The sequence below is a fragment of the Pecten maximus genome, chromosome 17, assembly GCF_902652985.1.
Source record: "Pecten maximus chromosome 17, xPecMax1.1, whole genome shotgun sequence".
Classification (NCBI taxonomy): Eukaryota; Metazoa; Mollusca; class Bivalvia; order Pectinida; family Pectinidae; genus Pecten; species Pecten maximus.
Genome location: NC_047031.1, coordinates 1,819,091 through 1,831,150, shown reverse-complemented (window position 1 = coordinate 1,831,150; position 12,060 = coordinate 1,819,091). Strand labels below are relative to the sequence as shown.

Below are 12,060 nucleotides of genomic sequence, written 5' to 3'. Positions count from 1 at the left end.
TACACACACAACAAACTTTCAAACTCGCATACACACATAATTAATTTATACATGAAAACAAAGAAGAAAAAAGGCAGAGAAAAGAAGGGAAAGAGAGAGGGGAGGGGGGAGGGAGATTCAAAAATAAAGATGTATATATTAAAATGAAATAATTTAATTCAAAAACTTCTTTACCAAAATTAAATAGATTCGACACTGCCAGAAGGAAAATATTCAGTTTAGTTCCAATAATGGCATCCATTTCTTCCAATTATTTTCAAAAATCAATTTTTTGTGTACATTATTTCCATTGTTGATATATTTTTGAACAGTAAAATGATCCTTGATATCATTAACAAGGGCTGTTATATTTAAAGCTTTGTTGAAACATCTTGTTTTATAGATATAATATTTAATTATAATAATGATTTCATTATCAACAGGGTTGGCATATGAAGATAATAAACCAAATAAGAAAGATTCTTTGTTCATAGAAAAAGCAATAAACAATATATCAACTAAGTTTTCAAATTCCTGCAATAATTCTTGTACACATACACATTCCCAGAGCAAATGCGTTACTTTCTCTGGTTCACTATAACAGAAAGTGCATAAAGGACTAGCAATTATATGTGTTTTAAAAAGAAAAGTATTTGTGACTAGGATATAGTGAATAATTCTCAGTTGAAACCATTGTAACTTTGGACTGCGGAAGACATTAAAGGGAATTTTAAAGATTTTTTTCCATTTGTCTTCATTAAAGTAGAAGTGTTGTTCCTGCCATTTCCTAACACCGGTTGGTACAGAAGCTGGTGTGATGAGACAATTATAAAAGTCTTTTGAGCCTTTATGGTTCTTATAGAAAATTTCTAAATGCAAAGGTATAAATGGCTGAACTGGATTTTCAAATGGAGGCTCTAAAACATAATTATCCATAAAAGATCTAACTGCAGATATCAGTCCGTGGTATTGGAGAAAGTTAGTGTTGGCTCTGAATTTTTCTAGAAACTCATTAATTGTATAGAAACTTAGATTACCATGATTTTTAACCAAGTCAGAAATTGTATAAATTCCAACATTAAACCAGTTTTTGTAAAAGATGGTGCTATTTCCAACTTTTATATCTGTATTATACCATAATGGAGTTTTCAAAAAAGAGTCATGATCCAATGCCCTTTTCCTAAATAGTCTAGAATTTCTCAATTTTTTCCATATTCTGAAAACATCTTTCCAAAATTTATTAGAACACTTAGATTCACATACAGATATGTAAGCATTCCCACAGCACTGTAACTTTTTAAAATCTATCATAGTCTTTAGGAGGATAACCCATTTGCCTGAAGACTTAAACATCCTACGTACCCAACCTAACTTAAGTGAATCTATGAAAGCCTGGACATCTATCATTTTCAAGCCTCCATTTAAGAAGTTTTGGATAACAATATCTTTCTTTATTTTATGAGGCCTATCATTCCAAAGGTAGTCAAATATTATGGAATTTAATTGCACTATGAATCTCTCAGGTGGGTTAGGCAGAGTAATAAAAAGATAATTTAGCTGAGAGATTAATAGGGATTTTATAATATTAATTTTACCAATAGGAGTCAAATTCCGCTTTTTCCAAGAGGATATTAGAGATTTAAGTTTTACTATTTTTTTGTCAAAGTTCATCCTTGGCATTTCAGCTAGGTCAACAGAAAAGTCTATTCCTAGAAATGTGAACCTGCTTTTACCCCACTGTAAGTCTAATATGTTATTCTTTTTTATTTATTCACTTATTTATTTATTTTTTGAAATTTACTCCTTGACTGGCTTTTTTCGGGTACCACCTGTTCCGAATTGTTTGTTACATTCTTTATATCACATGGCAATGACTATATTGCGAAGACCAAAATCTAGAATAAACACAAATTACTTCGATTTCCATCAGTTTCAAATGTATTGCTATCTAAAGCGTTTAATATATTGCTTATCTCTATTATCACTATCGATTGATTTCTATAATTCTGTTTTCTGTAATCAATAATTTTATTTGTGTAACTTCTACATGAACAGAATACGTATTAGATTATATTGCACGTTGCGTCAATGAGATTGTCTGCCCGAGTTAATTTCACTTTGTGTAACCCTAATCCTACTAATTGTGTAACGGATGGCATTGTACCGTGATCTCTGACACTGAAATACGACCCCCGAGATCGCACAGCCCGGGGGTCGGGCTAGACACGCCTTTATCTGTGACACAACGTGTCATCTTCAAATTATGTCGACCGATTAAAAGTTACGTGTTTATTTTACAGCACCCGTGGTGATCCGAGGGGTTATCGATCATACTGACAACAATAGTTTCTGGATAGAAACCCCGGATCTGTTCTGGTCTCTATATATAGTCTGTTGGCTCATGTACCTAATAATTATAGATCCCAGATGTATATTTCGATTCATTAGATGCTGTAAGTGACTTTAATAACAATTATTTGTATAGATCGGTAAAATGTCAATTTCACAATTTACAAGAGGAAAGCGCAGTTTAAAGACATTACAATCGTTTTAACTTCGAAAAATTATTTGGCATTTCCGAAATGCTCGAAAAATATATCAAATTTTAAGTCCGGCATTTCCAAACTTGCTATAAATAGACATTGCGATGCTGTTATACGTTTTGTATACGTCACTGATTGGTTGCACGTGCATATTCAATTCTAGGATATAAATTCAACCCAAAAAAGATCTCCAAATTCCAAAGGGAGCCCTTTTCAGACAATACATTGTGTCACAGAGAACCAATATACTTTCATCATAAATTAATTTCTTTGAGGCGTGAAATTTCTGTAATGACATTTGGGGAGTATTGCTGTCGGTCCAGTGTCGACAAGCCCCTGTGGGTGAAGTTATATAGACACGAACGCCTGTGGTTACTATTACATTGTTGGTTTATTGGAAAGGTTTGTTGTACATCTGTGAATTATTAAGCTGATTGTATAACTTCCTGGCCCAGAATTAAAGTCCAAGGTTACAAAGGACGATACAGACACGATGATAAATACTTAAAGTGATGTTTGCAGTGAAGATCAAGTTATTATACCTCAGTCCGAATGATACTGTAGGTAGAGGACGATATAGTCCGAATGATACTGTAGTCCGAATGATACTGTAGGTAGAGGACGATATAGTCCGAATGATACTGTAGTCCGAATGATACTGTAGATAGTGGACGATATAGTCCGAATGATACTGTAGTCCGAATGATACTGTAGATAGTGGACGATATAGTCCGAATGATACTGTAGTCCGAATGATACTGTAGTCCGAATGATACTGTAGATAGTGGACGATATAGTCCGAATGATACTGTAGTCCGAATGACACTGTAGATAGTGGACGATATAGAAATTATCAATGACTTAGCTTTAGAGAGTATTTTAAGTTGTGGAGGGATGGAGATTGTGGTTATATTTACATAGTGAAAGACTTCAAATTATTTCATTTGAAACATTTTTCTTCATGAAATCATCGGCACTCTCTCATATGCTATCATCTCTTTTTAACTCTACCATTTTTTGTTTCCATATTGGACTCATCAGACACGTACTATTATATTTGGTATTTTTTCTACCGTGTCCGATCTTTTTTTACAACGGATTTAGTAAATATATAGCGAACATTATCCATAATAAATCACGAGTACATCACGGATATCAGATACCCTCTTCTCCGATCACGAATTTTATTTATTTGTTTAAAACATACAAAATAAACTCCAAGGTCGACATCCTGTTGTGGCCTTGAAATAAAACACCATGCTATTACCCTGGGTAACTCGTGCGTGTGGTCAATCGGCCTTCACTTATTTACTTGGTCAATGTCCGGATCATCACGTAATCAGACTCTGACCGCACGCGTACGAAGCATTACGGCCGGTTGTGGTCAGAAACACGGACTGGTCAGTGTAGTGTCGTAAACAGCATGGACATTGACCTTTCCGGTCAGTTTTGGTTGAGTATTGTAGATTTATAATCTTGTCCTCATTTAAAAACTTAATAGGAAACGGACAGTCGTTAAATGACCATTACCCGGACAATCGGGGTACAATATGGGTGTCCACCATCTAAATGCCTCGTCAACTTAACATTAAAGATAACGGAGATGTACTATATATCCTAAATCATCACAATCTTACAGTCGTTAGTAAGTTATAGGTATCACGGGAAAGTGTCTACAATTAAAGGCCTTATTGTTTTTACCAACCACCTGTCCTCACCGATAACCTGTCTCTAACGGCCATCCGTCCCTACCAGCCATCTATCCTCACCGATAACCTGTCTCTAACGGCCACCCGTCTCTAACAACCACCTGTCCTCACCGATAACCTGTCTCTAACGGCCACCCGTCCCTACCAGCCACCTATCCTCACAGATAACCTGTCCCTAACGGCCACCCGTCTCTACCAACCACCTGTCCTCACCGATAACCTGTCTCCAACAACCACATGTCCTCACCGATAACCTGTCTCTAACGGCCACCCGTCCCTACCAGCCACCTGTCCTCACCGATAACCTGTCTACAACAACCACATGTCCTCACCGATAACCTGTCTCTAACGGCCACCCGTCTCTACCAACCATCTGTCCTCACCGATAACCTGTCTCCAACAACCACCTGTCCTCACCGATAACCTGTCTCCAACAACCACATGTCCTCACCTATAACCCGTCTCTAACGGCCACCCGTCTCTACCAGCCACCTGTCCTCACCGATAACCCGTCTCTAACGGCCACCCGTCTCTACCAACCACCTGTCCTCACCGATAACCCGTCTCTAACGGCCACCCGTCTCTACCAGGTACCTGTCCTCACCGATAATCTGTCTCTAACGGCCACCCGTCCCTACCAGCCACCTATCCTCACCGATAACCCGTCTCTAACGGCCACCCGTCTCTACCAACCACCTGTCCTCACCGATAACCTGTCTCTAACGGCCACCCGTCCCTACCAGCCACCTGTCCTCACCGATAACCTGTCTCCAACAACCACCTGTCCTCACCGATAACCTGTCTCTAACGGCCACCCGTCTCTACCAACCATCTGTCCTCACCGATAACCTGTCTCCAACAACCACCTGTCCTCACCGATAACCTGTCTCCAACAACCACATGTCCTCACCTATAACCCGTCTCTAACGGCCACCCGTCCCTACCAACCACCGACCACCTGACTATAACGGTCACTTGTCTGTACCGATCAACTGTCTCGACCAACCAGCTGAACATTACGGCTACCTGTCTGTAAGAACTACATGACAATAACAATCACCTGTCAATAAGGACCACTGTATATAACGACCACGCGTATATAACAGTGGAAGCTTATCTGTTAATATCCGTCTATCAGTGAACTGTCTGCTCCAATAATCATAAATATAATTTGTTTGAGTCTCACAACTTGTTCTCCTCCTAATAATATATCGGAGCAATTAAGATCTGGAAATGATAACTTGTATAAAACAATCTTAATTTTTTTTTAAATTTCTTTAAAACATAACTGTATCACTTTTAGATTCAGTCTTTGTGTATCTGTACAATGTATACATTTTGTAAGGTCCCTTGAATGTTTGATCGGAATATAACAAAGCTTTATCGTGTTAAGAGGCCGTCAAACTTTGCATTGACACCATTTTATTATCACGTACTCGGCGATACAGCGCTCTTCTCCATCTTGTAGAGGCCGTCAAACTTTGTATAGACATTTATAACTCGTAGATATATAAGTGTTCTTCGCGTTGGTCACTCACACCGGACAGTTAATTTAGGGAGTACATAAATAAGTGGTCATTGCCAGGGTTTATGTCTGTAATTATCGTCACGCCAGTACCCGGATGTGGTGATGTAAACTCCAGGTATAATTAAAGGTCACTGTAACATATAGTGATACAGAGGAAGTGGAGGGCGGGGGTGATGGAGGGTGGGGGTCGGATTCCTCGAATATTATTAAAGTTGTGAAAAAAAACATCAACAAAAAAATAAGAACATTCTGTTGTATATTTTATGCAACCAAAGCTACATACTTTCCGATATTACCACCCTCCAAAAGTTATATATTTTACGTTATTACCACCCTCCAAAAGTTAATACTTTACACTATTACCACCCTCCCAAAAGTTCCATACTTTACACTATTACCACCCTCCAAAATTTCCATACTTTACACTATTACCACCCTCCCAAAAGTTCCATACTTTACACTATTACCACCCTCCCAAAAGTTCCATACTTTACACTATTACCACCCTCCCAAAAGTTCCATACTTTACACTATTACCACCCTCCAAAAGTTCCATACTTTACACTATTACCACCCTCCAAAAGTTATATATTTTACACTATTACCACCCTCCAAAAGTTCCATACTTTACACTATTACCACCCTCCAAAAGTTATATATTTTACACTATTACCACCCTCCAAAAGTTATATATTTTACACTATTACCACCCTCCAAAAGTTCCATACTTTACACTATTACCACCCTCCAAAAGTTAATACTTTACACTATTACCACCCTCCAAAAGTTCCATACTTTACACTATTACCACCCTCCAAAAGTTCCATACTTTACACTATTACCACCCTCCAAAAGTTCCATACTTTACACTATTACCACCCTCCAAAAGTTCCATACTTTACACTATTACCACCCTCCAAAAGTTCCATACTTTACACTATTACCACCCTCCAAAAGTTCCATACTTTACACTATTACCACCCTCCAAAAGTTAATACTTTACACTATTACCACCCTCCAAAAGTTCCATACTTTACACTATTACCACCCTCCAAAAGTTCCATACTTTACACTATTACCACCCTCCAAAAGTTCCATACTTTACACTATTACCACCCTCCCAAAAGCTACTTACTTTACGATATAGCCACCCCGAGAACTTATTCCTTATCTGAAATGTTAACTGTTTAACATTGATTATATCACCCGTGTCTGTGAGAATCACTTTTTTTTTCAAGAATAAATCATTAAATTAGGTCCATGTACTATAGCGATCGTATAATGATACAAATCGCTCAAAATAAAATATCTTTTCAAATTGTGACATTTTGTAACGCTACATTTGAACCGTTAAAATAACGGCGCAAAACTTCGCGAGGGAAAGTGAAACAAAACCCCGCTGTTAGAACAAGCATTAAAGGCGATATAATATGTAAATCAAATTCAGTCGGTGACCCGGAATGACCTGATCTTTTGTTGTCAGGGCAACACGCCCCGATAAAAAATTCGGAGCTCTTTTGTGTCTCGCGAGAGGTGACTTCTTCCAATGTAGTTAACATATACGCCTTACCCGTGAAGTTTATGTATTTTTTTTTTCAAAAGAAACAAACTAATTGAAAAACAATTCGGTATCCAATTGCCTGTTGGTGGTAAAAATCTTTTGTTATAATTCAATCGACACTCCAAAACGTCATGATATATGAAATCTAACAAGCGGGGGGCTTCGTTGGGGCGTTTCTTTGGGTTTTTTTTTCACTATCATGCCCCTTGACAAAGACTTTTATCGATAATACAACGGTAGCGTTTAATCAACCCATTATCGGCAGTAGACTGCAGCTAGAAATGCATCTGCCCGCAGACAATGGTGGACACTTACTGAGAAAATACGAGCAGTTGACAGGTTTAAGCTACCGACAGACGGTGCTATTGTTCTTTCGCACGCGCCATTCGCGTGGCCGACATTCTCGAAGAAGGCCGTGACATCAGAGAACCAATTCTCATAGAAAGCACGCCGAAACTCAGAATTGTCAGACGATTTGTGGTACGTCAGTTTCGGCTTTGAAATTTTCTGAAACTAATGAATGTTCGTCTGGAAAATGGGTAATTATTCAATCCCTAGGTTTTTGGGTAAAAAATTTAGAATGACATTTGAAATTGCCCTAAGGCCTTTTCTCACAATAATTTTAAATTACCGTGTTTGCTTTATTCCCGCATTTCTTAAAATTAAATTCGCGTGCTGTCCGCACGGATGAACTTCTTGAACTTACCAAAAAGTCACAGAATGTTTTCTCTCCTGTATATCGTTTTCAATTCAGATTCTTGCATCGAAATTTTTCTAGAGTTAAAAAAAAAGATGGAAGGTAATAAAAATGGAATTAAACAATAAAACTTAAATTTTAAAAGATATATTTTCTAAAACGTTATCAATTTAACGTCTTTCTCAAATTCCAATGCAAACGCTGTTTATCTCGTGAACAACAGATTGGTAACAATGACGCCGTTTGTGCGACACAGTTTAATTAATTAACAGATTTGTATCGACGATCTCTCCGTGTGTCTGTTTTAATTCTGGAGATAATTTCATTGAAGACTTGAGCCATAGCAAACACCACCAGAAGTCCATCTGGAGTGTTTAAACAATCGGCTGTCTGATTCAGGAGTAATCCGGGTACTTTTCATGTTGATATTTGACGTGATGACCTCCGAGTTATTTTCGTAATCAAACCGTGATAATCTCGTTATACTTTTATTTCTATATTGTGTTTGGACCTCAAAGGGGGTCGTTGTTCGCTGAGGATTGATCATGTTCGGAAGTCAGCGACAGTCCCCCGCCAACACAACACGTAACAATGTAATAGATTAATGGCCGGGCCATCTGGACCTCTACATAAGTCGAGTGTCCTGTTTCTCGTCAAATACATGACCGGAACAGGGGGCATATATGATATAAGGCGGTTATTTCTCTTTAAAACTCATTAAAATTATGACATAAACTTTGTGACAATATATACATATCATCATAACTCCCGAGTCCCTACAGCTCATGATTATCATAATTATCTGTCCCTGCCTCGACTTGGGATCGAACCCTGGACCGCATGATACCAGCCTTAAAACAGAATTACGCTCTAGCCGAACGGTATTCTGTGACAATACAAATTCAATTCAATTCTTTTATAGACATAACCAATACATGCGTACAGTCATATATACAAAAACATGTAAGCATACAGTGCAAACATATGAGCTATAAACACACATGTAGAAACTAGTATCACTTATTTATTACGGCAATTAATGCTAACACAAATCTATATTGATTTCATTTCTAAATTTACGACAGTATACAATGTTGTTTTTTTTTTCAATTTGTAAAAGAAAATTTAAGTGATGAAATAACGAGTGTACTGTACATTTATTTGATGATATTGATTAGTACGGACGTTTTCATTGTAATTATATAATTGAGATTGAATCTGTGTCACCATGTCTAGACAGACAGTTTTCACACGCCACGGTTTTAATTACAATTTCATTTCAAACTGCCATGTATCACCTCCGATCGGTCACGGGCTGCGTTTTCAAACGTTGTCAAATATATTACATGAAGATTTCATCTCCATTTCTGTGATTGATAACAATCGTGACACAGTCTCACAGATGTTTATGTGTTCGTCAACTCTCGTTTGATGTCCGAGATCTCGTTCATGGCGATAACTTTTTGCGATAATCTGGTATTAATCACAAAGACAACGCTTAGTCACAAACAAACGGTCCGCACATTTTTTATTATTTATTTTATCAAATCCGTGTTTTCGTGTCTTGTTTTGTTTATAATGTAGTTTCGACATTCCGGACTCTCCGGTGTCCGGATACATGAGTCTCCAGTCTGTAAATTGACTTTGTCTGTGTCTCTACGTTAAGTTCTACACTGATAATTAGTAAATCATAATCCCAGCGTTACATATCAAAACTCTTTATCTCGCGCCAACAAAATCGATGATTCAACAATGAGGAAAACACGGCCATGATTGGACACAGTTATAACTGCCCAGTGGTGTCCAGTGGTGTCCAGTTTCCTAATACTGTGTCAAATTACCTATCAAACCATCCACGTGATACACATGTCCATTCTCAATGTCTACTGTCATGTAGTTATCTCATTTTATCATTGGGTTTGAATATGATACATGATGGTTCAGTAAAACGTTTGCCTCCCACCGGTCTTTTATACTATTAAGCCACTTCTCATTAAGCATGTATGTTACATTGACTATATTTATTTAAACCATTTTATGGTTAGTTATTTTTCAAAATGTCAATTTCTAATATTTGCATGGTCATTGCATATCTCATTATAAGTAAAATCTATTACAGGGAATTTGGTTTATAGGGTTATAAATGCAACTGCATGTGCGCCAGTTTTATTTTGATGACTGTTACCTTATAAATGTAAACGCGTGTTATAAACCTCTAATGCCGGTATGGCGACAATGGCTTCATCTTACATGTTCATGATTTGTCCACAAAAAGCAGTTTGAGATTAATTATGATAGTAAGCTTTTCATAAAAGCAATTTGTATACGTCATGAATATTCATGACCTTGAGGGACGTCACCAGTTGCCAATTACAATAATCCCTGCCACATATAATTAGGAAATTATTGAACACTCCCGGGTGTACCCCACCCATGGTTACCGGGTGTAATAGTACTTATAGCTACCCGTGGTGCGAGGTTTGGTCCCCGAGGGATTTTACGGTGACGTCACCATAGGGCTCAGAGGCGCATCCTTACAACCGTTCTACCCGATTAATTCAGTCGTTCTCTATAGAACTGATCATCCGTGTACCTGATGTAAAGGGCGTTAATCTTCCCCCATTTAGACATCTGCTGCCTGGTATATAGCCTGAATATTGAACGTCTTCATCACACAGTTGGCTACAGGCAACAAGCCATGTGCGTGAATGTTTAGAGATGTCTGCCGGGGCTCGCTAAATGAAATCTGATAGATACGGGTGTGAACTATACAAGCACCACGTGACTTTGCCGGCTTGATGAGGGTACTGAAGTGCATGATGGGTCTTTACACTGGATGCTGAGTGAGATACAGACATCTGTTTGTTTAGCTGGCTTCAGTTTCCTCTCAGCTTCTCGTCGGGTACGTGTCTCGTCTGCTCCGTGTCGCCTGGCTCCGTGTCGTCTGCTCTGTGAACAGATGCTAACTTCTCATCTTCAGTTGCCTCTCTAAATGACTGAAACATCTGTGTCGTCTGCTCATTCATCGACATTTTCGTCTCGTGTCTTCGTCTACCTACAAAAAGGAGCAATTCGAGGATTATTTATCGACTGCCGATCGTCAATATCTGTAGTCTGCTCGGATAGCTGATATTGACGTCTTGTCTTCAATTGTTAAACTTTTCAAGCAATTAATTCTCTCAGTGGCTATCGTCTGCTCGTCAGCAAGTTTTTCTCGATAGTATTGCGTGAGGTTGTAGAAAACTTAGAGAATTTCTGATGTTGGAGACTAGGAGTCAGAGAGCCATCTTTGTTTTAGTACCGATATGGTCGAAACTTTTCAAAGAGAATTGCTGTTTGTGTGTTAATGAGAAATAAGCTATGTAGGAACGTAGACAGTCGATATATTGACTTTATTAAGAACTTTACCCTGTGATACCGAAGGACTTGTTAAAGAGCAATGGCGGGTAAGTAATCAATTATATAACATGATTTGTATACATCGCCATTTCAAGGGAAACACACGTGCATTTGTCAGGTGTTTTCCTTATTGTACGCTAAAGTGCATGAACGGTTGATCAGATTTATCTTATTTTGTTTGATGGGTCATCGCCAACTGATCATTTTGAGGCGTATCCTTGTAGTAGCTGGTGACTACCACACCGAAGAACATACGGGATAACCATTGAATTTTATCTATAGCGATTGTGGCAAAGTTACTACCACTGACATCTAAGGGTGATCCCTTGTCTCATTTTTCTCGAGAAACGCAAACTGCGCTTGGAAGGAAAGGGACACTAACTTTGTATATTCAAATGTTCTTACGAGACCCGCGATTTTTTGGTGTTACGAGCCTTTCTAATATTTTGTACACAATGACAAGTCCTGTTCGAAATGTCTGTTGTCTGGTAGTAGGGTCATATGATACTCCGGTTACACTTGATGTATTGCTTCTTGCCACCAAATTCCATGACAAACCCATGGTCCATATAAATGTGTAAATATATTTTTCTTGTCGCCAAATTCTTATTATTCTTATTTATAATATATATGGATCGTGAGTT

The 12,060-nt window shown here is 38.1% G+C and overlaps 1 protein-coding gene across 2 annotated transcripts in view; it reads left to right on the top strand.

Moving 5' to 3' along the window:
* LOC117314959 overlaps positions 1-12,060 on the top strand; it is a 33,192-nt gene that overhangs the window by 9,155 nt on the left and 11,977 nt on the right. The window contains exon 1 of one of the 2 annotated variants that reach the window (XM_033869071.1): positions 10,709-11,463. The exons of the other annotated variant lie outside the window; for it this stretch is intronic. Within the exon in view, the coding sequence (XP_033724962.1) occupies positions 11,457-11,463 (7 nt within the window). The 5' untranslated portion in view covers positions 10,709-11,456. Of the gene's footprint in view, positions 1-10,708; positions 11,464-12,060 lie in introns of those variants that run through there. 2 annotated transcript variants of the gene reach the window in all.